The sequence below is a fragment of the Rhinichthys klamathensis genome, unplaced genomic scaffold, assembly GCF_029890125.1.
Source record: "Rhinichthys klamathensis goyatoka isolate OS25496 unplaced genomic scaffold, OSU_Roscu_1.1 h1tg000014l_1, whole genome shotgun sequence".
Lineage (NCBI taxonomy): Eukaryota > Metazoa > Chordata > Actinopteri > Cypriniformes > Leuciscidae > Rhinichthys > Rhinichthys klamathensis.
In genome coordinates this window covers 1,449,452-1,477,242 of record NW_026606566.1, presented here as the reverse complement: position 1 = coordinate 1,477,242, position 27,791 = coordinate 1,449,452, and the positions used below count along the sequence as shown (strand labels likewise).

Genomic DNA, 27,791 nt, shown 5'->3' with positions numbered 1-27,791 from the left:
GTATAATTTCTCATACAAAAGTATACTTTTACTCAGAAAACATCTTTTTACAAACGGTCTAACATTTGTCTTGAAAAAGGCTTTTTTTTTCCCCTGGGAGAAAAATAGGTTACATTTAACACAAAGTGAAATGTTTATAAATTATATATATTTTAATTAAAATAAAAAAGTAAATAATATGAAACACGAGACATGACACACTCAAACATGTACAATAAAGCTGTTGTGCCCTCTACAGGCATAGTCAAAACATTACACATTGTCTACTATTGGCACAGACACCACATGGCTAACCAACTTACCTTTTATTCTTCGCTGAGATCAAACGAACAGTTTTTAATTTCGAGGTATATTATCCTTTTACTTAATGCATTTAACGACACCTTGTTTTCTAATTTATAAATTATTATGTATTTTGATTGTATTTATTTATTTAATTTATTTGGATTGTTTAAAGTGGAGAAAGTAATTGACAAAATTTGGCAATAACTTGCACAAGTTCATATAGTTCATATCAAGCTCATGTTGCTCTGGAGAGACTGTTCTAGACTAGAGGGTAGAGTAGACGAACAGTGCTTTACGACCCTTTTGCAATTTTTGCGACAGCTCTTCGCGTTCTCATGGCAGCATGACGGAATACGGCAGTGAGAAGATGGCGGAAGAAGAGCAGAATTCCAGTGCAGAGAAACTCAAGGAGAAGGCGAATAACTATTTTAAAGGTAAAAGCTTATCAGGTACCCACTGTAAATAAGAGACTGTATTAATATTGACTGGATAGGGCTGTGTTGGCGGAGTTTGCGGTTTTATAAGGGCTGATGAGATTAATAGTAGGGAAATGTGTGAGATGAGCATGAGCAACACATGATGAATCAGGCAGACACATGAAACACTCACTCATCAGACTTAACTATTATGTAATCATACTTATGATTTATTTACTCAACATATATCGATGACGAGGAGAGATTGGATAATAGATGCTTTCGTTGAGTCCTGCTATGAACTGTCAGGCTAGATGTTGATGGTGTAATAATGCTGTTTCACTGTCATCACTAAACTGTACAATGAAAATGATCTGATAACAGCAAATAAATATTATAATGATGTGAAATTATTGCACCTGTTTGACACAGTTTGACACCCTCGTTAGCCAATGGCAGCCAATCTGTCACTCATTCATTGATGTCATAGATTTGCCTGCACTCGTCATATAATATAATCCGGAAAAATCAGCATCATTTTGTTAAATAGATTTATTAAAAAATCGTATGCGTGTTTCCGAAGAACATTAATTTTTAGTCCAACTGTGGTTGTTTCTAGCATTTGAAAATATATTAAAATTAAAACCGTGGAATAAATGTTTAATTTTCACACATTTTATTTCTAATTATTTTATAACACCACTTTGTATATTTTATTTCCTTATTTATTCAATCCTTTATTTTATTTCTTGCTTTAGGTGTAGATCCCTCTAGTTTTTAATACATTAACCTTTCTTAATTTTTTGTTGAGATTGACTTTTCTGTTTTTATATTTGGAGTCACCCCAATAATATGTGTAAAAATATAGGTATATTTTGAATTTAATCTTGTTTTCCATTAAAATATTCTAATATGTTCATTTTAACTTGGAAATCTAAACACATAATTTACCATATTATATTCAACATATTATATATTATATTTATACAGCCTGTATTAACTGCAGAAGGGTACTATTTAGGTGTTTAGCAAACCCTAACCACAATGTTAATAGGAAATGAATGTTGTAGTGCTGTAAGGAGCGTTGCTTTATAAACACTGTAACTAGGCCATGTCCTATGTTGTTGGTTGTTCTGATGTTAGGAAAAGTTTGACACTGCAGCAGAATGTTTTGTTCTTTTCTCAGCTGATCTCTCTCTCATTCACTGTCTTTTAGTTTTTTTTAGTCCAAATCTACAGAGCCTCTGCACAAATCACAATGGTACAGAGTCTTAAAAAGTAAAAAAAAAAAAAAAATTCTTCACCCTTGTTATCATTATTAACTTATTTAACATTCAATACTCATGCATGAAGTGTAAAACAAGAAGGGAATAGCCTTATGATAAAAAGATAAACCCGTGAACATCCGACAACATCGCGACAACAATTGCGGTAATCGCCACAGCCCTATATATATATTTTTTTTTTTTTTTTGAGAGAGAGAGAGAATTTAATGGCACTTAATATTAATGGTAATGGTAAATAATATTTATGCAATAATTATGATTTTTTTCCCACTGAAAATAATGATTTCTTTTTCAATTAAAGTATTATTTCATGTTAAAATAGAGACAACAATTTTTGAGAGCAGATTAGTGTCATCGAAAACTAAAAGCGTGGTGCCATGCTTTAAACACTAGATGCCGGTATAGCTCTAGGCCTATAAAGAGGCTTGTGAATTCTCGAGTTGTTTTTAGACCCAATTACTTACTTTTCTTAGATTGTGGGTTTGGATATATATTTAGACTAGCCTGGCTGCGCCCTCCTACGCACTTCCGCTCAATTTCATTTTCCTTCAGTACTACGTCTGGGATTCTGCTGTAGACTTTGGTTTTCTCCGATCAATTTTTGTAGGGACAATCAGCGAACAGAGGGAGTGGCTGAGAACGATGACGTCGTGCGTTATTTTGAGTTGTAGTTCAGTAATGGCAGCAGAGAAAGATGCGAGCGAAGCCATTCGGTCCGTTGTAGCAACGCTGCCGAATATTAAGAAGTTAAAGCCGGAGCATGAACAATCTTTGCTTTGTTTTGTTTTGGCCATGATGTTGTGGCCCTCCTCCCCACGGGATTCGACATACATCACGAGCAAACGTTAGCGTTTGGTGGCAGATCCAGAGTGACTCTGGGCAGATCCAATAGTTTTAGACTTCAATAGAGTACCCGCCTACAAGGAAGTTAACGATTGTCAATGGAGCGGTGCCAGACTCTCTGTACAAATGAAATGTACGAGAGTCTGGTAGAACCAGGCTATATTTAGACATACTCAAAGACTACTATTTATCAAGGTTTAGAATAGGGCTGTCACTAACGATTAGTTTGGTAATCGAGTAATCGGTCGATTATTTTGACGATTAATCGTGTAATTGACAAATTTTTGTGGTAAAAAACAGACCTAAGCAAAAAATAGCCTTTAAAATGATTTAAAATACATGTATAATAACAATGAGGCAATCATTTTGGTTCGAATTAAGTATCAAAAGCAAGAAATCATGGTTTTATAGAATAATACTGTTAAAATACATAATATACATAACATAAACAAGCATCTTATGTACGTTATGTATTATAACAAATGCCTGCAGAGGGCGCCAACGTCCTGGTGATTGTTGTTGTTACAAATCGTTTAATATTGGCAAAGCAACATTTAATTAAAATGTTAACTTAATCTTTAATATTTGGCCACTTCTTTATGATAGAAATTTTATAGCCACTGTCATTTCTTGAACAAGAATATGTGGACATTAAAGCATGCAAACTCAGAGCGAGGGTTTAAAACCTTTATTTTGTAGTCGCGATGAACAGTTTGCATACTTAGAAACATGTTGATGTAGTTGGCGTAGGTTTATAAATGATTTACCTTACAAATCTGATGTAATGGCACACACTGCGTTCCTAGAATAACATTATTATTAGCAACCCAAACTCTCAGCATATGGAGTTTGAGACGTGCTTCACGCATGTAAATAATAACAGTTAATGTAGAGAAGTATGCAATTAAAGCGCATATATATTTTAAACCCGCTGGGCATATATTTGTTTAATTGAATCGCTGCATTTGTCAATTAACAATAGCACAATGCTATTGTATGGTTTATAAATGTTTTTAGTACATCTTACAGCCTTAGAAAATGGTCTAATAATGTGGTTATTGGATTCTCTTCCGGTTCTTTGTTGGTTAATTGACAATTTAATCGAGGTATTGTGACAGCCCTAATATGCTGTGTTTAATAGATCTGCATGATTAATTGTTAAAAGAGTGTGATCTCGATTCAAACACCCATGTTGTGATTCACCTATTAAACGTGTCTATTCAACATTTAACAAAATCACAGCAGAATATTTACATCTGCATTGGTGCGGATGCTGACCCAGAGAGAGTATTTTCAACCACACAGTATCATTATTTCTGTGTTAAAAATATTCATATCACAGGAATACCGGGATAAAAGTTAAGTTTATATTTCTGATATAAACACTACAATACCGTCTACAGTACCGATCAAAATAGAGTAAATCAATTTTTTGAATGTAACATGACACTACAAATAACGATTGTATCAATTACATTACATTATGTCATCAGGTGGTGACAAGTGACTTAAAAAAAATGTTTTTCATTGACTCTTACATTCAGAGATTCATTAAAAAAAAATGCTCATTCATCCAGTAATGAAACGAGTTAGGTTTATATGTGTGAGTCATTGAATTATTCCTTCAGATTAATTAAACATTTTAAGTAGACTGCAGCAATTAACATTCTGTTTGAACCCCTGTTTAGTTGTCTGTTCGGAATCGTGATCTCTGTTTATACTGATATAAACTTTTTGTTAGATTAGAAAGCTGTACCTCGAGTGTCAGAATGCCAGTCAAGTCTGAAGCAAGACGCAGCCCATAGCAACACGCCATGGTAACAAGTCAACAACGCCTCAGAGTGTCTGATGGCAGATAGAAATAAACAGTAAATAAATTACTTTCAAGTGATTTCATTAAAAACTTTGACATCATATGCTAAACCTGGAAGCTTGAAAGTGTGTGTGACGCAATTGAACATTCTCACGCAACAACAACACACACACACACACACACACACACACACACACACATTGGAGCTTCTTCTTTTTTTAATGGTGGTTGGCTAACTCACTTGAAGGTTAATTTTCTGTCACCTACTACACAAAATCGCATGTTAGCAGACGTAATATAAAGGTTCGGGCTTAGCATAGCCGATAGAGATCAGTTAATAAAATGCTTAATCGGCCCCCATATTGGTTCTTGAATTCGGCTCAGGACATCCCTAGCAAAAATGAAAATTGTTATTGAGTTTGGCATCATGTTGTTTTTAACCCATAAGACTTTTGTTCGTATTCTAAACACAAATGCAGATATTTTTAATTAAACCTGAGAGATTTCTGTACCTCCATTCAGAGCTGGACTGGGACAAAATATCGGCCCGGGCATTTTGGCCCAGACTGGCCCACTACATATGATCATAAACACAACCAAACTTTGCACGCCCTTGAATATGTATAACAACTCCTATTAAAACCACTAATGCCATGTAATAAGTGAATAGGAGTAAGTAAGAGTTAACAGATGAAATAACTACTAAGTTGAACTATACTCCACAGTAATCCTAAAACAAGCTATAAGCTGCATTGGGATAGCAATACCGATTTTTCCCACAGGATTTGGGGAAATCTGTGTTGAGTAGAGGTCTGCACGGGCTTTAAACTGAAGCCCGAACCCGGCCCGTACCCGCGATCATTTAACCCGACCCGACCCGACCCGACAATTACATTTACACATTAAGCCCGAACCCGAGGTCCATTCTGTTTCTCACAGCAAATACCATTTTTGCAATATGCTATGTTGTATTTAATGATTGGTTGACATATTAAACAAATACATGTAGGCACAGCGGCCCTATCAGCAGGCAGCACAGCAGTAAGAGAAAAAACTTACCAAGTAATTTTTTGCTTTATCAGACTCATGGTTTGCTTGTTGTAGTCTGCTGTCTCTGTCTGTATTGTGACTGAAATAGCGCGCGAGAGCGGTAGCACATGCACAAAACAGTTTTGTGATATAAATGATATGATAAAATAAAACAAATAATTAAAAAAATTATATATATATATATATCATTATCATTATATTTGAGAGAGAGAGCCTGTGTCTGACTGTGTGTATGCACATATTGTACATCTGCGCACGTATGTTCTCTCTCTCGCGTGCCGGTCACCACAACACAGCAAGCAGGCAAAGCACACGGCACGCAAACTATATATAGCCTATTTAGTTTTTCTTAGTTAAACCCGAACCCGACCCGAACCCGAGGCTGTTCATTAAACATTAACCCGAACCCGACCCGAAACCCGCACGTCTTTCGGGACCCGTCGGGCTCGGGTCGGGTAGCAGACCTCTAGTGTTGAGTGCACCTCTGTCCCTCTAGGGGGGTTCGGGGGCATGCTCCCCCATAAGAAAATGTTGTGCTTTTTAATGTTAAATTCATCAATCTGGTGCACTTTGAGAGTTAAAAATTAAGAGCTCCAACCCATATTCAGTGTGCAAATTGAACAAAGAAAAACTCAAAACTCTTTTAGTTGTGATATAGTGTCTGTCTACATTACACTACTACATAATACTAGTTATAGCGTTCTGGCGCAATATGGCTGCCGTCGCATCATCCAGGTGGATGCTGCACATTGGTGGTGGTTGAGGGGATTCCCCCTTCTATGTGAAGTGCTTTGAGTGTCCAGAAAAGCGCTATATAAATGTGATGAATTATTATTATTATTATTATTATAATATTAATCCCATGGCAGTATAGCCATATGTTGTAAAACAAATGCACTGAAAAATAAAAGCAACTTTCATAATTAGTTTCGTACTAATTTCTATACTTGAAAGAGATAAGCACATGATCTTTTATTTTGACGGAAACGGCATCGATCTTTTGTTTTGGCGAAAAACATGGTTTACAAAGTCGTCTCATTACAATTCTAATAAAATGCGTAATCGTCAAATATGCAGATGTGGAAATAATGCGTAACTAGGTGGGTTCCTACATAGCCTAAAGTGTTCTGAAAGTAGCCTAGTTCTGCTTACCACAGTTCTCTGCACTCACTAATTTCTCTCCTTATCCTTCTCACTATCCTCCTCATCAGACACTTGAAGGGCCTTTGAAGTTTCTTTTTTTTCACGCTATTTCTCTGCACATTCCTTGCGTTTCTTCTCCATCGTTCTGACTATTTTAAAAGATACACACTGACACTGCTCGCTCACTCAGAGCTCAAAGGGGGAGGTGTTTAAAGATGTGATTGGACCAGCCCAGTGTCAATAAAGAAAACAACCAATGGGCCGCTGATCTACGCGTTTCATGTGCCGGTCTGTGAGAAAGAAAAGAAAACCCTATACTGTGTCCAATTCATTACACCGGCACAAAGATCCCACTGCCGCCAATTAAGCAAAACTAAACGCAATGGGCCGCCGATGTGCGAGTTTTATAGGCCGTTCAGACAAAAAAATAAAAATAAATTAAAGTATGAGATGTATCGGCCCACCGGGAAAATGCCCGATGGCCAGTCCAGCCCTGCCTCCATTGTAACAAAAACTTTCATGATTCAAATAGTTAAAGCTCCAGTCCGTAACTTTTTTTGGGTTAAAAATTATCCAAAATAATTTTTGAGCAAGTACATAACCAGCCAGTGTTCAAAACTCTCTGCTTGCCGTAGCTTGATTCAAAACGGTAAGCTTGTAATAATGTTTTTAACTCCAGTGGTACTGGTGGATTTCCGCGGGAAATTCGAGCATGTCTTTGTGTCATTACGTCACATCTGTACACACACATCTGTACACATAAAGAAGAGTCTCGGCTAGAAGGCTATGAGTGTGAGGATGTTGGAGGTGGAGATTTATAGCCTTTTCTCACAGCGATATAATTAAACTTATCAATTTGATGGCGGATCCAGAAAGGTTCAAACGACAATCACCAGTGACAACAGATTCACCCGCTGTAAAATGCAAAAGACTTCGTTCGGACTTCGGAGTGGCTACAGAAAAAAAGAGACTGCAACCGACCCATGCGAAAACAAGGAAAATATCGAAAGGGCATTACATGTAGTCACGCAATGCTGACGTTGAACATTAATAATTTGAGAACAAAGTATAATTTGCACGGTTTTGGGTGATATGATAACTTATAAGCGATTGTTAGATTTAATCAGCGCGATTTACTGCAATGTCAGAACCAGAACAAAGGTGGATGTTTCTTACTAGTTCAGATGACATTTTCCGGTGAAACTTCTTATGTTGGTCATACTTCCAAAAAGAATAATCTGTGATTCTGAATGCCAGTATCCACACCGGCGCGGCGACTGACAGCCTCACACTCTCCTCAAAACATTGTGTTCATCCGCGCTGTGCCGTGTCGAACTACAACCCACGTAAAGTTGATAATTCCGCGAATGACTGCAATTCCAGATTTCAAACAGAGATGGCAACAAAGAGGAAAAACTACAGGCTGCAGCTTTAATAAAACATTATTAAGGTGATCCAATGAACAAGCTGTTTATTCCAAGTCAAGACATAATTGCTTTATATGATGTACAGTTTAAATTTAGGCTTTAATCACTTTTAGATAATTGATCCATGCACATATGTAGAGCACATCAAATATGGAAAACTGAAAAGCTTAAACATGCTTTTCAGTTCACACACAAAGAAACTCACATAGAAACATACTGTGGCAAAAATGTTTTATGTTTATATTATGTACATAAGCAGCTTCACACGACCAAGAGGGCATTTTTTCTTAATATCAGCACTATTGCAAATGTGACATCGATTTTATATAACAGTTCAATGAACAAGTCGTTAATATTAATTATTACAAGGCTCTGTGGAATACTTGATTCTGATTGGTCAATCGCGCCATCCAGTGATATGTTATTCCCCGATAACAACCAGTAAAAACTAATAACACAGGCTCATCCGGGCATTTGTCACTGAAGGTGCTATAGGATTGCTAGGAACGTTTTTTCCGCTTGAAAGTTTTGCGTTTGGTGAGCTAATAAAATATTAAAACCCAGTCAAATCAATATTTTGTATACAGTTATTTAATCAGGCCTATGTCATCCGGTTATCTGGACTTACTCTCTCTCGTTTCATACAAACTGTTTCACGCTGCCATTTTGCGACTATTGAGTTTCGAAGATAATCAAAAGTTGTATGTGTTTGGAACGACATGAGGGTGAGTATATGATGACAAAAGATTTTCATATTTGAGTGATACTTGCCTTAGTTAACATCTTAAGTAACATAGATAATCCACGAGTCCATTGATTATCTCACATATTTTAGAGGGATCCATTCTGTGTCATGGCGGCATTAATGGTCTAATGCTCTTATTTCAGATAAGGACTATGAGAACGCCATCAAGTATTACACAGAAGCAGTGGAGCTAAACCCGACCAATGCCGTCTACTACAGTAACAGGAGTCTGGCGTACCTGCGCACAGAGTGTTATGGCTACGCGCTGGCGGATGCCACCCGAGCCCTGGAGCTGGACAAGAACTACATCAAGGGCTATTATCGGCGAGCCACCTCCAACATGGCCCTGGGCAAGTTTAAAGCAGCGCTCAAAGACTACGAAACGGTAAGACTCTTTATATTCTCGTTACTTTCTGTTTTGAAACCATCTATATTCTATGAAGCGCTATATACAAAGGTGACTTGACTTATGTAAAATACAATTTCTTATTTTACTTATGATTTTTGTTTGGATGTGATAGCTCAATATTAGCTCTTGATTATTATGTGCTAGGTTAATGTTGGGAGGAAAACATCTCTGTTCTGAATGAATGTCTCGTTGACCTGTCGTTTCATATACGAAATTAATTAAGTATAAACTCACCGGCCACTTTATTTGGTACACCTCGCTAGTACCGGCCAGGTTGGTCCCGCTTGTGCCTTCAGAACTTTCAGAATTCATCGTTGCATAGATTCAACAAAGTGCTGGAAACATCCCCAAGCTGCTCTCTTGGATTGAGATCTGGTGACTGTGAAGGCCATTTGAGTTTAGGGAACTCACTGTCATGCTCAAGAAACCAGTTGTTTTGAGCTTTGTGACATGCCCACGTTATCCTGCTGGGAGAGGCCATCAGAAAATGGTACACTGTGGTCATAAATGGATGGACATTATCAGCAACAATACACAGGTCAGCTGTGGCGTTTAAACGATGCTCAATTGGTACTAGGGGGCCAAAAGTGTGCCAATAAAATATCCTCAACACCATTAGACCATCAGCATACCTGAACCGCTGATACAAGGCAGGATGGATCCATGCTTTCATGTTGTTTACATCAAATTCCGACCTGACCATCTGAATGTTGCAGCAGAAACCCAGACTCATCAGACCAGGCAACGGTTTCCAATCTTCTGTGGTCCAGTTTTGGTGAGCCCGTGTGAACTGTAGCCTCAGTTTGCTGTTCTCAGCTGACAGGAGTGTCACCGGTTTGTCTTCTGCTGCTTTAGTCCATCTGCTTCAAGGTTTGATGTGTTCTGCAGACCTCGGTGGATGTTTGAGCTACTGTTGCCTTTCTATCAACAAGGCATTTTCACCCACAGAAATGGATATTTTCTCTTTTCTGGACCATTCTCTGTAAACTCTAGAGATGGTTGTGCGTGAAAATCCCAGTAGATCAGGGGCCTCATTTATAAACGTTGCGTACGCGCAAAAGAAGGCGTACGTCGCTCTCTACGCAATAATTGGTATTTATAAAAAGCAAACTTGACGGTAAAATGTGCGGTCCTTCACGCAAGCTCTGACCCAGGCGTACGCACAAAAACTGGTGAAATGAGAAATGGCGACACCGTCGGCAGATGGAAGAAACACGTGAAAGTGTGTGAAACTGTAGACCGTTGTGTAGCAATACTGCCTCTCATAAATAACACGAAGACGTCACAAAGCAAGTATTACAATTAACAGCCTACACGAACACCCGTTTGATCGATCTGCAACAGAAATGCAAATTAACACATATTTGCAAAAAAAAAAAAGTGAAATATGTTCTGCAATAATATTGGCATGTTATACAATTCATCCTCATAAATAAGATGGTAAACAGAACGAAATAATGTACAAAACTGATATTCTCGCCAATGTGTCCGTCTGGCGGAGCAGATATAGCTAGATAGTCAGTCAGATAGATAGATAATTAGGGAGAGATAGATAGATAAATAGATAGATGTATTATTTGTCCACTGGGGAAAGTTGTTTTCATAGTAAAAATGTTTTTATCAGCTACGGAATCATGATATTCATGCTGGTATTTCATGCATATGCCTTTAGTTTGTTTTATTTTTGATAAAATAACGTATATGACGTATGTCTCAACCATTCAGAAAGCTGCAAGAAATTACATTTGCGCTGAACTATTTCCCATTTCCAAGTAGATTATAACCGACATCTGTAGCTTGTCATTTCTTTTTTATTTCGGCCACAGTCCGAGGTTGTGAGGCTACGGCATTTACCTGCAACCTTTTGCCACTCAAGTGCCTTTTTGGCATTAGTAATGCCCACACTGTGCCCTCCAAACAACATTTTTTCTCCTCTTTTCCACCTCGCCAACGATAACTTCTACTTCACATTGAGTGAAGTTACGTTTTTTTGATTTCCTCTCTATGTTTTCCATGATTTCGCAATCGATGAATATTAACTTGTGGGCGTTTCACGGAGTATTTATGGGCAACTATGGGCGTGACATGAAGCCGCAAAAGCTGCGCTACATTTAGAATTGATTGTGATTTATTAAGGGAAAAATGTGTAGGATGTGCGTGCGCACGGTTTTATAAATCCGAATATTTCTGTGCGTACGCACTACGCACGTCCTATGTTTCATCCGTACGCCACTTCTGATGCAAATCCTACGGAAAGTTTTATAAATGAGGCCCCAGCAGTTTCTGAAATACTCAGACCAGCCCGTCTGGCACCAACAACATGCCACATTCAAAGTCACTCATTGTGCTTTCACACTGGCAGTTTAGTTTGAAATGGGGCATGGATGGTTCGAATAAAAAGTTTGTAATGTGAAAGCTGAATGTAGACCCGGGTGTGCACCGGGGTACCGAACCCACCTGAAGGAGTTGCACCCGAACTGTAGCGCGAGTGAGAAAGCAACTCGGACTCAGGTGCGCACTTGTTCAGGAAGAAATGTGACCTGCGCGTGCCTTTTAGCCAATTATGATTATGTATTTAATTCAATAAAACACACGTGTTGAAGATTTACCTTGGATACGAGCGAGAATGAGCCTGCAGTCTATTGCGAGGGCAATCAGGGCCTTTCCAAATCGTGTCCAATCAACTGAATTTACCACAGGTGGACTCCAATCAAGTTGTAGAAACATCTCAAGGATGATCAGTGGAAACGGGATGCATCTGAGTTCAATTTTGAGTGTCATGGCAAAGGCTGTGAATACTTATGTACATGTGATTTGTTTTTTTTTCAATTTTAATAAATTTGCAAAGATTTCAAACAAACTTCTTTCAAGTTATCATTATGAGGTATTGTTTGTAGAATTTTGAGGAAAATAATAAATTGAATCAATTTTGGAATAAGGCTGTAACAACAAAATGTGGAAAAAGTGAAGCGCTGTGAATACTTTCCGGATGCACTGTATGTACATATTACTGAAATGATACCTTTGAATAGTGCCTTGCTGGAAAATTCCCTAACTGAACCTTGAAATATAATTTTTAGTCTTAAAACATCATTCAGCTCAGCACACAAAAGTTCAATAACTTATTTTTTGTTGTAAAAGTTTTTCATGCCATTGTCATTTTCAGGTAGTTAGAGTTCGTCCCAATGACAAAGATGCCAAGATGAAGTACCAGGAATGCAATAAGGTTGTCAAACAGAAGGCCTTTGAACGGGCCATCGCCAGCGACGAGCTCAAACGATCAGTAGTTGACTCCTTAGACATCGAGAACATGAGTAAGTGTTTACGGATTTATTACATTTTTTGGTATCACTTTATTTTACATTGTCCTTGTTACACATTACATGTACTAACTAGTAATAACAGTAAATTATGCATGATTACAAAGAAATAACCTCAACCCTATAGTACGTAATTTTTGTTAATTATTATTACTCCGTACTTAATTGTGTCACACAACTGAATGTCAGTCATACAAATATATCTTTTGGGGGTGGAAAGCCAATGTTATTCTCATGGAAAAACTGATTTCATTGAGGTACATTATTTTAAAGAAGGTGACTTAAAAAAATTTCTAATAATACAGTGTCAGCTATTATAAATCTTTATCGACAATGTTCTGTTTTGACAAGGCAGCAAAAAGTGCTATGGTATTATTGAGTAATTAGTTGATGGACACTCTTTGTTGACCTGTTGCAGAAATGAATAATTAACTGTAAAATTCTTTGCAGACTTAAAAGGAATATAATTTCTCATTGACTTTTAAAGATTTAGAAATCATCTGATTCAAACCTTTTTTTATACTCTCCCACCAGCAATCGAGGATGACTATACTGGACCTAAACTTGAAGATGGGAAAGTTACACTGAAGTTCATGAAAGAGTTAATGGACTGGTTCAAAGACCAGAAGAAACTGCACAGAAAGTTTGCTTACCAGGTGAATGCTCTTCAAGTACACACATATACATAGATGTTGAAATATCTATTCATCTATTATTTATTTTGGGCAAAATTCAACATTTTGAACAGTCCCATTGGGCATCCCCATATCTCTGGGATTGAACCATGTAGGGCCTTTAAAATGAAGATTCCAAAAGAGAAGTTTATTAAGAACCAGAATCTAAAGGGATATTAATGTTTCAACATAATTTGTTCTTCAGACACTCCTCTTTAAAAGAAACAAATACCAGCTGTATGCTGACCCACATATGATTTGAGCACTTAAAATTTGTACAATTTACTCATGGAGCGACATTGAAATCTATATATCTCTGGAAATTAACAATATAGGGCCTTAAAAATTAAGATACCAGAAGAAAAGTTTAAAGGTGTTGCATGTGATTTTTTTGACTGTACTAAAACATATAAATACCATATTATGTTTGCAGGTATTTAGGAAAAATGCTACGTTCACATACTTGTTTCTCAGAAAAACAATGCTACAATTATTCTACTTCGAAATCTGCGTTCCGAGTTGGAATGTCTGTTGTTTTGTTTTGTTCTCTGTGATCCCGCCCACAGGCAATTTACCCAATAGTATTTCGACACCGCACCAGTTGGCGGAAAACAGCGTAAACAGCCACGGAAGCCAGCAAGCGATCTGGGTCAAAATCCTTGGCATCCATCTAAAAATCTCTATGACTAAAGGTAGATTTTAAAACGCAGATTAAAACGCGGATAAATCAACTCATAAACTTAGTGTAAGGCTCATCGAGGAGGAAAGGGAAACAACTCTCTCCAATATTTTGTATTTGGACTGCAGTACCCATTTCAACCGCTAGCTGTCATTATTACATCCGGCACCTTTAAGAACCAAAATCTAAAAGGATATTAAGATATCTTTAATACCACGTCAAGCTTTGCTTAAAAAGCAAAGCTTTTTCCTGTTTTTGAACAGTCACCGTTGGCATATAATGCAACAAAGATTGCTAAAGTCAACAGATGTTACTAACAGACCTACCAATCTCTTCGAAAGTCATTTTACCCCCTGTAATTTGGCTCCAAAGCTCGGTGAAAATTGTCATTTTGACCCTCCTCTACAAAATATTACTCTGTAAATATTCATGCATGACATTTAATATTTTGGCTTTCTTCTTCATTTATGTATGTCTTTCACCAGAAAAATATTGTCAAAATTAAAAATTTGAGCCGGTCACCTCTGGTTGAGTTAACATGGAACAACCCAATAATAATACAACTATAAGATTTGAGGGTTCAGTGTTAAGAAGACATTAAAAGAAAGAGAGACTAAAAAGCTGTGTTTTTAAGTTAGATTTAAAACTCAATATTTTCTACACATCTCACTTCCTCCTGAAGGTTGTTCCAGCGGAGAGGTTTATAGTGGCTAAAAGCAGCATCAACAAATATTTTGGTTCTACTTTGTGGAACAGCTAAAAGAAAACTGAGGATCCTTACTGAAAGCATTTTTGAGATAGAAGGAAAGCTCAACGCAGCAACATATGGCTTTTGCGTGAGATGGAGCTGAGCGCTGAAAATGAAGTACACCTGGGCCTTAACCCTCTGGGGACTAAGTCCTTTTTGGTCCGTTTTCTCTATTTTTACATTTGGGCTTATAAACCATATATCATGGAGATGGATCACTATGTGTTTGGTATCTATGGATTCAGAAGACCCTAAGATAACATAAGCATGCATGTAATGTGTTTATAAAGGAAGTATGAGTGAAAAATTTACTATAAACTAGAGAATTTCAAAAACGGAAATTAGATTTTTCTCATTTATTTCTGAAAATCACACATCACACAAAAATAGTGAACAGTTTTTGAACAAAAAATATATTTGTCAAAGCCTTTGCTTGACAGACATGTGTAATTGTTAAATAAAATGTGTAAAGAACAATGAAAAATGTAACTTTATTTACAAATAGTCGCAGGCGTTTTTCTTAGGAATGCTTAGAATTTTCTAAGCAATGCTTTCTCCTCGTCACTCTCCAGTAATTTTTCCAGAGCTTGTTCCACCGTAAATCGTTTACTGCTTGCCATCATAAAAGTGCTAAAACAATACATAATGCTATAATTGTATGTATGTGTATATAAATATATATATTATAACTGTTCTGTCTCTCTCTCTCTCATATAAATCTCTGATAATCTGCTCCGTAAGCCTCCATTCGCTCTCTCTCCTTCTCTCCATTCAACGCTGTTTGCGTCATATCCCTAACTATATAATACCACCCCTTGCAAGGCCACAGAGTCCTCTGATTTGCTAGAAAGGTCACGGTAACCTTCCTCTGATTGGGTAAGAAAAATATTTCTCCATCGGCAATTTTTCAATTGGTTGTTGTTCGCGGAATCTGCCAAACAACATCGATTTCATTGGCCTTTTACATAGTGGTATTGCGCAACAAGGAATTGTGTATATTTACAAAGCCAGGTATCACTGTTTTCAGCGGAATCTGAGGAAGACGGTAAAAAAGACCGCAGCTCTCTATCATTAATAGTTTTTAAGATAATTACACATTTGTAAAAGTATGCCATTTTGGGCGGTACCGCCCAATCCGTCCCCAGAGGGTTAAGACAATGCAAGAGTGTTTTTATGAACAACTCTGTGAATGTCTTTGAGTGGCTCAGTGAGAGCCCAGTACCAAATCAAACATCTCTGGAGAAACCTGAAAATGGCTATATGCCGACGGTCCCTATCCAACCTGACAGAGCTTAAAGGAGTAGTTCACTTCAGAATAAAGATTTCCTGATAATTTATTCACCGCCACGTCATCTAAGATGTTTGTCTTTCTTTCTTTCTTCAGTCAAAAAGAAAGCAAGGTTTTTGAGGAAAACATTCCAGGATTTTTCTCCATATAGTGACTTCAATGGGGTCCAACGGTCTGAAGGTCCAAATGTGAGTTTCAGTGCAGCTTCAAAGTCTCGACACGATCCCAGCCGAGGAATAGGTCATTTTATAAAATAAATAAACATTTATATACTTTTTAACCACAAATGCTCATCTTGCACTAGTAATAATTACGTAATCACGTAATGCGTAAAAAGTATATATATATATATATATATATATATTTTTTTTTTTTTCTTGAAAAACGACCACTGGTTTGTCTAGATAAGACTCTTATTCCTCGGCTGGGATCGTGTAGAGACTTTGAAGCTGCACTGAAACTCACATTTGGACCTTCAGACCGTTGGACCCCATTGAAGTCACTATATGGAGAAAAATCCTGGAATGTTTTCCTCAAAAACCTTCGTTTCTTTTTGAAGAAAGAAAGACATGAACATCTTTGATGATGTAGGGCGGGGGTGAGTAAATTATCAAGACATTTTAATTCTGAAGTGAACTACTCCTTTAAGAGGATCTGAGGAGAAGAATGGCAGAAAATCCCCAAATGCAGATGTGCATCAAAGACGCGTGTCTGTAAAGGTGCTTCAATTAAACACTGAATACTAATGCAATGTAATTATTTCAGTTTTTCATTTTTAACAATTTTGCAAAGTTGTCGCAAATCTTTGCTTTATCATTATGGGTTTTGGAATGTAAATTGATGTATGAATTATGTAAGAAAAGAAAACAGTTTAACACAAGATTGCAACACAACAAAATGTGAACAAAAATGAAGGGGTATGAAGAATGCTTCAGGGCTACTCCATTGATCTTTACTGTATTGCTTTACGATTGTGCTTATGCAACTTCTGTGCTCCAATATGGAGTCTCTTTTTTTTTTATAGAAAAAACAACACAATTTAGAGTGTGTTAATTTATACCATACAGTAAACGTAATAAATCAGGTAACTGAATGAGGTAAAATCTCTATCAATTTGTGCTTCTAGTGCAATAATTCTGATGAAATGTAAAAATAAATTTCTCAAATGACAAACATGATTATCAGTTGAACCAATATCAAGCATTCCACATTCATGGAAGGTGTGTGTTAAAGTTATTGTCTTTATGAATTGCATTTGTAATGTATTTTTGAACACATCAATAGATCCTACAAAACAGTCACGTCATTGACCCATGATCATAATGAACCTGTCTGCGTTTCAGATGCTGATTCAAGTTAAAGAACTGTTATCCAAACTTCCAAGTCTTGTTGAAGTTTCGTTAAAAGAGGTAAGAGAATAGGACGAGCATTCTGCTTAACAACAAGCTTGAATGGAGTCTATGGCCTTTTTATGTTTTTGTCGTCATTATAGTAATTCCCTTTGATATTGAACTGATTTTCTTGTTCTCACTGTTCACCTGTCTTGTTTTTTAGACAGAGAAAATGACTATTTGTGGGGACACGCATGGCCAGTACTATGATCTTCTAAATATCTTTGAGTTGAACAGCTTACCATCTCCAACTAATCCTTATGTATCCTTTTCCTTTTGGGTTTGTAATCTTAATTGTGTGAGAGCTGTTCTCATGAAAATCAATATTATATTAATTTGATTTAAATGAATAAGCTACACAGTACAAGCTTAGCCTTTGCATTGTTTTATGATTTTATGTGTTATGCTTTTACCCAGTGTAAGGACAGGAACACGTGGCTGCGAGTGACTTGAGTCTTATATAAAACCCTGGCAGCAGCAAGATGATGAAAGGCACCAATGATCCATAGTTTATGTTATTATATCAACATGTATTCCTCCAAGTAATGTAGTTTAGCCAAACTGTATGCAATGTACATTTTTAGAAGCATTGCACAGTAATGTTGAATTGAACTGATGTGCCATACACATTTCCCCCACTGAGATCCAGTAGCCTTGACTTTAGGATCTCAGCTGTTCAATGGTGACTTTGTGGACCGTGGCTCTTTCTCTGTAGAAGTCATTCTCACACTTTTTGGCTTCAAGCTGCTCTATCCAGAACACTTCCACCTGCTTCGGGGTGAGGACACACCAAAGCTTCCTTGTATTGTACCAGCAGAATTACCCAAAACATTTCACATGTTTGTGTGAGAGATAAATGTTATATTTTTCCTTTTGGTTTTGTGAAGGTAACCATGAGACGGACAACATGAATCAGATGTATGGGTTCGAGGGTGAGGTAAAAGCGAAGTACACTGGCCAGATGTTCCAGCTTTTCAGTGAAGTTTTCCAGTGGCTTCCTCTCGCCCAGTGCATCAATAACAAAGTGCTGGTGAGAAACAAGCCGGACGTCAGATTCAGTATATATTCTGCAGTCGGATTTATGACACTTCGTATTTTTGTCTTTGAATTTGAGTACCAGTGGCATTGTGTTTCAGGTGATGCATGGCGGACTGTTTAGTGAGGATGGCGTGACCTTAGATGACATTAGAAAGATAGAAAGGAACAGGCAGCCTCCAGACTCTGGTAAGATGTGTCTGATATCACAAGATAATGTTGTTAATGTCAAAGCTTATACGGCCCTGCACTGTTTGTGACCTCAAAGATTCCTCAAATCAGGTGGCTTGTTGCTGAGAGGTGTGATATTACTTGTGATCAGATTTAAGATTTTATTCTGGTGGACTGTAAAACCGACAAAATAATCTTGTAGATTTACACTGAAAGAAGAATCTGGAGACTTGAGGGTGGAGTATTTTGATTCTGGCTAAAGGCCCGTTCACACCAAGAACGATAACTATATTAGCGTCCACACCAGCAGACGACATCGTTCTGTTTATTCTAAGCGCGTGCTTGTCTGACGCTTTAAATGCTCGAGCTCGTTACAGGAGGATGGATTCTGATTGGCTGTCGATGTTCATCATCTGGATAAAATCGTTGTGAAAGTGATTCCAACGATATTGTTTCTCTGTGACGTTATCGTTACAGCGGTGGTGTGAACTCTGCTGTTCTTTTATATTGAGAATGATCTTTAGAACTATATCTTTATCGTTATCTTTATAGTTATTGTCCTTGGTGTGAAAGGGCCTTAATTAGAGACCTAGCAAAGCCTTAGCCGCCACAAGGCTCCAGACTGCGACTTTTTCTGCCGGCGTGACTACATTTACTTTTAGCGGTCACACTGGTGCCACTTCAACATTACAAAATATTTGGTGACATTTTATAATATGAATACAGTAGTAAAGTGCTCACAAATAAGTAGTTAATTTATAGTTTATATATTGTAGTCTCTACATTGGTAATATATTACTAGGCTATATACAATTAGTGAGTTCTTTATTCATTATAACACAATTATTATTGTTTAATTAGCTCATAAAATAGTTAGATAATGTTTTTTTTTATGCTTAGTGTACAGTATTTTTAAACCAGTAGTAAATGAGTTGTTAATGGTTATTAGGAGTAAATACTTACATTTCACTCTATAGACCTTATGTAGCCCCGCCACTTTTCAGTCTTCCGTCTTCCAGTTTGTATTTTCACTGCGATCTGACATATTTAAGAATGAACTGCTAATTTTAAAATCTTCCTGGTCTACTAACATTTGTTAAGACCTCTGCTTTAAACATTACAATGCTCATGATGACTTTCGTTTACTCTACAATAAGTAAATCCACTTCACCAGCTAATTACTCCTGGACAGCGATGCCATAGAGATATACAGAGCTACCGCAAAAATTGAAGTTCAAAGACAATATTCTAGAGACGGTATATTACAGCGAACTTCCAACAACCACCCAAACACTTTAAAGGAGTCATAATGTGCAATTTTCACTTTTCCATGAGAATCAATGTATGTTATGATTGACTAACGATTATACATTGGCCGGGATGCCGATATTCAAAAGTGAAGCGTTTGTTTACCCCAGGGTTCTTAAACTAGCCAACGTGCACGCGCACTCAAATACGAGATTTCAATTTCTCCCCCGACTTGACGTCAAGACGGGGCCGGATATACCATATATGGACACCGCAGAGGAGGCCCGCCCTGCCCCTCTCCCCATCATATTCAGTCAAGAAAGATGCAGAAACGTAGTGCACACGTGAGTTGCTCTGTGGTTGACTGTCATAATCCACATTCTAATGTTTTTTCTTTACCCAAAACTGACCAAACTACAAGGGACAAGTGGATGAAATTTATTTTCAATGACGCTGTTCCAACAACCATCTCAACTTACTCAACGTTAGGTGTCTGCGCTAAACATTTCACAAAAGAATCTTTTACAAATTTTGGGGCAATATCAGGCGAAGTTGGCATCGAAGCTACGTTTGGAAAAAGGTGCCATTCCAACAATCAGGGACTTGCCTGAATTTGAAACGGTAAGACTGTGTTTTTATTACTATATTTTGTGTAAATAGCAGCTAACTACTAATGCGGTTAATGTATGTGATGTAAATATAATAGATAAGGATAGATACATTTAAAAAACAGTCAAGAATTAATAAACATAAAGAAAAACATAACGTTACATGTCTGCAGATGAAAATTATTAAATATCTAAAAAACCACAACGTCAAAAAAGGCAAAAACAACACATTATAGCAAACGTTAATCTCTATAACCACTGTAAGCTGAAAATAAAGTAGACTACATCTCGTTAATGTAATCTACATTAAATTAAAGCTAAACTTATGTGGGAGAAAATAGCAAAAAAACGTTTTAGCTCGTTACTGATGTTAATGTATGTCTCAGTAAAAAAAATTGTCTTTACCATTCAGAGACATGTTGATGTAGACGTCCTTCAATTGACTGTTGTTCCTCTTCCGTTTCCAGCTCTGGTTCAGAGTCTGGCTCAAACATATACGGTTGAATCCCGTAGGTCGCGGCCAGGTCGGGTTCATTAACAACTTGCGCCATGATCTCATTTTGGAATGATATGCTGAAGTTACCTGCGGTGTCAAGCCCCCTCCTTCCTGCCACCAATCAACGCGCCCTTCATTTGCATTATTAAAATGACCGTCCACGACAGCCAAAACCTCGCATCAGATCTCGCGAGACAATAATGCATTCAGAAATAAGGGTCAAACGAGCTCTCTGTTTATTTTTTTCCAATTTTTCTTTTTTAGAAGGGCATGAAATGACTATAATAGAGCGTGGGTATCAAAGTTAATACTACATTATGACTCCTTTAACAACCACATAGTGATGTCCTAGCAACCATCCAGAGCACCCTAGCAACCACATAACACTGCACTAAGACCACTCAGAAGGCCTGGCCAATCACACACAACACTCAAAGTGCTATCAATGTTGCACGGCCAAGCATGTTTTTATTGGAAAATGTAATTTGTAACTCTCTGTTACACAGGTCCAATGTGTGATCTCCTGTGGTCAGATCCTCAGCCACAGGTTAGTTCCTGTTCCCCCTTCAGCTAACCCAAGGCTTTAGGTCCCCGCGTTCACCTGTGTTTGACTGATGTGCGTTCTCTTCCAGAGCGGACGGTCCGTCAGTAAGCGGGGTGTGAGCTGTCAGTTTGGGCCTGATGTCACAGAGCGCTTCCTGGAGCAGAACAAACTGCAGTACATAGTGCGCAGTCATGAGGTGAAAGCCGAGGGTTACGAGGTCACTCACTCAGGGAAGTGCATAACCGTGTTCTCAGCGCCAAACTACTGGTATGATCGTCTCTCTCTCTCCTTATTGTGTATTTGTGCCCTTATTAGTGCATTGTGATTTTCAGAGGGGATATTAAAGGCACAATATGTAAGATTTTTGGATTAAGATACAATGGTATATATTTTATGGACTTGTGTACTTGCATCGTCCTAAATGTTTCCAACAATGTTTAAATCTAGAGAAAACACCAATTTTAACCAGACTCATAATTGCGTCGCCTGTCAATGACATCAAGTCAAGTCAAGTCAAGTCATCTTAATTTATATAGCGCTTTTAAAGGGATACTCCACTTTTTTTGGAAATAGGCTCATTTTACAACTCCCCCAGAGTTAAACTGTTGAGTTTTACCGTTTTTGAATCCATTCAGCCGATCTCCGGTTCTGGCGGTACCACTTTTAGCATAGCTTAGCATACATCATTGGAGTGGACAAGACCATTAGCATTTCTAAAAAAAAAATGACCAAAGAGTTTCGATATTTTTCCTATTTAAAACTTAACTCTTCTGTAGTTACATCGTGCACTAAGACCGACGGAAAATGTAAAGTTGCGATTTTCTAGGCTGATATGGCTAGGAACTATACTCTCATTCCTGCGTAATAATCAAGAAACTTCACTGCCGTACCATGAGAGCAGCAGGCGTAATGATATGACGCAGCGCCTGAAAATAGTTCCGTTGTGTTGACGGAAGGTGGCCTATTTTCAGGCGCTGCGTCATATCATTACGCCTGCTGCTCTCATGGTACAGCAGTGAAGTTTCTTGATTATTACGCAGGAATGAGAGTATAGTTCCTAGCCATATCAGCCTAGAAAATCGCAACTTTACATTTTCCGTCGGTCTTAGTGCACGATGTAACTACAGAAGAGTCAAGTTTTAAATAGGAAAAATATCGAAACTCTTTGGTCATTTTTCTTTAGAAATGCTAATGGTCTTGTCCACTCCAATGATGTATGCTAAGCTATGCTAAAAGTTGTACCGCCAGAACCGGAGATCGGCTGAATGGATTCAAAAACGGTAAAACTGAACAGTTTAACTCTGGGGGAGTTGTAAAATGAGCCTATTTCCAAAAAAAGTGGAGTATCCCTTTAACAATGGAGATTGTTTCAAAGCAGCTTTACAGAGATAAACATACCCTCGATTCCAAATCCACATTACCCTCGATTTCCGGTTTGACTTATGTAGAAACCTTGGAAACACCAAAGATGATTTAATATGCGTTTTATTAGACAGGTGAGCATCTGTTTGGATACCTTTATCAACAGAAAAATAACCATTGTTATATAGTTATATATAGAGTATCATAGTTGTACCATGTCTCTGAGACAACACTATTGTGTCAAGTGGCTATCATAGCATAATCAGAAAGAGCTTTATTTGTCGTTACAGTAATATAGCCTTTTTCTCCACCATAGAATGTTTTAAAATTAATTGCATGTCATTTTGCAACACGGGTCATCCAGCTTTTATTAATGTGATATTCTAAAATCGATCTAGTTTACTGCGATGTTCAACAAGTGTCTCACAGCAGCCGTCGAGCGAACACAGAGTAACGTTATAACACAACTTTCAACACACTCAAATGTATTTTTAATATGATTGTTTTTTTGACCAAGTAAAACAGCGCTGCGTTACACCACAATTTTAATTGGTCAAATAAAGTGACATGAGTAGTAATTCAGCACTTGCGGCTGTTTCATTAGAATAAAATAAAATAATGTGAATTAGGGCTGAACGATTTTAGAAAATAATCTAATTCCGTTTTTTTTTTAGCTCTTTATCTTCTGTATTGTTCAACAAAGATAAGCAATAAATCATTGTATAGTATGGCCAACATAATATTAGATAAATTAAACATAAACTGTGCTTTCCTGTATGCCAGGCCTATATATTATGATGAAATTAGGTGATGAAATTGATATGAATGACATATTTTTATTTAACTACTTCAATCACAGTAGTATATTGACTGATTTGTTGAACTTCAGCCTTGTAAACATGTAATAATTATTATGACAACATAAAGTACTGACAAATAAGCCTGGTGTAAACATTAATATGAAAGTCAGTAACAAATCACACAAACTAAAGTGCAGATTACAGGCTTTACCACACTCAGTATTTAGATAATTCAAAGTCACTGTAATAAACATTTGTAAACAAGTGGATTGCACTTTTTAAACAGTCTGTGACCTTTACTAGACAGTCTTTAAACACATAAATACAAATATAAAATGTATATTATCTTACTGATCTCCTGTATATTATCTCTGATCTCCTGATTTTCTGCACACAAAGTGCAGAAAAATAGAGAACAAGTATCTCTTTGAAAATATTTAGGTAAATCAAAGTTAAATGTAATGTAAACATGTGAATTGTACTTTTTTTTTATTCAATCTTAAAAGAAATAGAACTACGGCTGGCTCTTAATATTAGACTAAACGACTAGAATCACAGAATCGCATAGCAGAATCAGCACTCGTGAGAGAATATAGTGTTTATCCCTTTCTCTGAGGATGACTGTGTTTCCAATTTCAGTTTCAGTTGTTTTTTGCGCTAAGTTTGTGCACACAGCTGATAAAGAGACATAATCATCTCCGGTAGCTGGGGCTCCCAAATGTCTGTATGCTATTTTTAAACATTTGGTACGCAAACATGTCATGGTCAAGTCAGAATTAAATGTTTGAACACAGGGCCTACAATTTACACTCGCCAAGCGCCAAATGCTAAATTGTGAGAACACGAACGTGGACGATGCTCTGTGTGGGAAGTTTTCTGTGCGCAAACATTTGAAGCGCACTCCCAGATATCCGTGTCTCAGCGCAGTTGAGAAATTAAACGCATGTGTAACAGTATATCGGATCCGTGCAGCTCTTAAAGTGACAGCAGCCTAATATTCCTGCTGCTGTCTGTGTTTTTAATGCTAATCACACAACAAAAAACAAAGAACAATTATGCATGGCTCTTGACTGAATAACTTTTATGACTTTAATAAAGATAAATAAGGGTTTAATGGAAGGTAAAATATATTTATAGTGAGGGACAAATGTTCTCAAGTCACTGGCCATTGGCAGGTGTGGAAAAAAGTTAGTTTTAGGCCCTGTTTGAACCCCATACTACAGACTCCTTTTCCATCAGTTACAAATTGTGTGTATATCTCCATGACTTTTTCTTTTCTGTGTGCTTCTTTTTTTTGCTCTCAGTGACCAGATGGGAAATAAAGGAGCTTACATTCATCTCAGGGGATCAGACCTCACTCCAGAGTTCCACCAGTTTATTGCTGTGGTCAGTGGAATTACATTTTTACACATATTTACATTCATTCATTTTGAAGACGCTTTTATACCAAGCGACTTACAAATAAGTGACCTCTCAAGATTATTGGTAGGGATGCAACAAGATTAGGAAAATGTTTATCCAAAAATGCCATACATGGCATTTATTGCAATCACTGCAAATGTATTATAATATTAATAGAATTCATAGAATTGTTTCAGAAAAGTGTCATTTAAAATTATATATTTTTTTCCACTAGTGTGTCCGAAATATCTAGGGCCAGATTTACTAACAGCTTGCGGCAGCACTAACCCTCGTTTGGCGTTAAAAAACTACTGTCAGGATTACTAATGACTGCGCATCTTTAAGTGAAAAATGAGCGCTGAAAAGGCATGGACAGGGTTATTTTTGCGGCTGACCTTATTGCAGATGCATTTGTAGGAGTTTCCCTTTCAGACCCAAAATTTATATGAGGAGAGTATTTAAATGAATCACACAAGGTGATTTACTAAGGTTTGCGCTCGTCAATGTACTTGTTTTTGTGCCATTATTTACCTCCCAAAAAAGCTTGTCTTAAACTAGATTACATTGGTCATAACGGAAATGATCTGGCGGTGTCGGTGTTCTTTAATTTGCGTGATGTGAGTAGGTCACGTGCAGAACTTTCCACATTCCCATCGGTGTGTTATGGTTTTGCGCTCTCCCACGCTAATTTGCCTTGTTTCGTAAATCTGGCCCCTACTTTTTCCTATTGGTAGGAATTTTGGTAACGCTTCCTTTTACAGTACAGTACTTACGTGTACTTACAGTGTACTTACCTAGAAAGTATTGGCTAATATAAGGTAAGTACATGGGTTAGGGGTAGGTTTAGGGGTAGGTTCAGGGTTAGTATCTAGTTATTACCCAGTAATTGTAATTACTATAATAAGTACATAGTATGTACATAGGTAACAGGACTGTAAAAGGAAGCGCTACCGGAATTTTCCTAAGGATTTTCCTATTGGTGCATCGAGCCTCTCATTTTTTACGTTTATTATTATTATTATGTGGCTTTGCAAACTAGTATAATTAGAAAAAAATATGTGTTGCAGTTATACATGTAGTCTATGAACATTATTTTTTTCCTTTTCCTCAGCCTCATCCAAACGTCAAGCCGATGGCATATGCTAACTCTCTGATGCAGATGGGTATGATGTAGAGGTTTTCCATTTATCACACAGCAGCTGCTGTGGTCTGAAGTCCACACCAATCCCTCTAAATCCACTCTCACATTCTTCTCATCTCTGTTTCAAACAAACAGCTTCTTCCTTGCGGACACACACACACTTTTACAGTGCTCGTCATACCTGTAGTTACATAGGGGAGAAATCACTGAGTCATACATTGGCGATGCCTTGACTTTCAAAAGGAAATAGGAATGTAATTTGCTCATTAATGGATGTCATTCTTGGGATGATGCTCCCCAAAAGACCAACCCCTCCCCCCCCAAATGCCCCCGCTCCCTTGTCATTTATGTATCAGTTCATGACATGTAGAGCCGCATAGTTTGAATTGGATGTTGCTCTATGGTAATGGAGCTGAATTGTACCAAAGAATGGGCAAATGTATACAATGCATCCCACAGTAAGAGTGCTGATGCAGACTTTCTGCTCCTGTGACCATATTAGTATGAGAACCAGAGGCATAAAACCTGATCAGCGCTTTTACCCAAAGGTGTGTTTCTACATAGGGCCTTTATTTTAATATTTTGCCCCCATGAATACGTCACAACCCCCCATGTTATTTCATGTTAGTGAAGTTCTGTTGGGAGGGAGAACAGTGTGTCATTTCATTTGTGTAGCAGTTAATGTGTTGTATGTATCTATCAAAAACCATTAAAAAGCATAATAAAAAAAACACAACTTTTTATAATAAGCTCCGTCAGGAAACCTGACCCAGGGCATCTGTCTAATCTGTCAAATAAACATTACAAAACGAGTTTAGGTACTGTGTAACTCCAGTAGTTTTCTTCACACACTCTCTTGCAGAAAGGGCAAAAATGCAGCATTGTGAAGCTCAGTAACTGTTTGGTGTTCTCCACTATGTAGGCAGCTCCCACATGTTCTTTCTCCCAACATGCTCGACTGAAATGCACTGGAGATCTTCTTTACCCTTGTACCTTCCACTGTTTGTCTAGCAGATCCTGAACCCTTTGTGTGGACTCAAAATAATACAGCAGAAACCTACCTTCCTCTCTTTAAGCGCACAGCAGCCATGTCCCATGCCCTTGACTTTTTAGAGAATATCGTTATATACACCAACATGTGTGTATATATATATACTGTATCATTGAGATTTCTGTGTATGTTTGGAAAAAAGAAGCTATTGAATAAAAAACGCCAGTCCAATAATACAGAATCTGGTCATACCTTTTTTTGTGAACGATATTTGTGTTTTAGTTTAGACATGAGTTGCACCAGTAGTGACACAGGTTGCCATTATCAGCATTGGCTGCGGCTGATAAGAAAAGGAGCGTTTCATTAATTTAACGGGGACTGAATGGGGAAAATGTGTCGTTTTATGTTTCAATATTGCACAACAGGCAACATGTCTGGCAGTATGTTTTGAATAAAAATTGAAATACGGACAAAAAA

The 27,791-nt window shown here is 37.5% G+C and overlaps 1 protein-coding gene across 1 annotated transcript; it reads left to right on the top strand.

Annotated features, from left to right (window-relative positions):
• The first annotated feature begins 572 nt into the window (after window positions 1-572).
• On the top strand, window positions 573-27,791 carry ppp5c (protein phosphatase 5, catalytic subunit). The gene is made up of 14 exons (XM_056271023.1): window positions 573-719; window positions 9,152-9,393; window positions 12,584-12,731; window positions 13,272-13,393; window positions 17,470-17,535; window positions 17,681-17,779; window positions 18,190-18,295; window positions 18,405-18,547; window positions 18,654-18,741; window positions 21,582-21,622; window positions 21,708-21,886; window positions 25,086-25,167; window positions 26,294-26,787; window positions 26,826-27,791. Exons 1-13 carry the CDS (start codon window positions 629-631, stop codon window positions 26,354-26,356), a joined length of 1,470 nt encoding a protein of 489 aa, XP_056126998.1. The 5' UTR covers window positions 573-628; the 3' UTR covers window positions 26,357-26,787; window positions 26,826-27,791.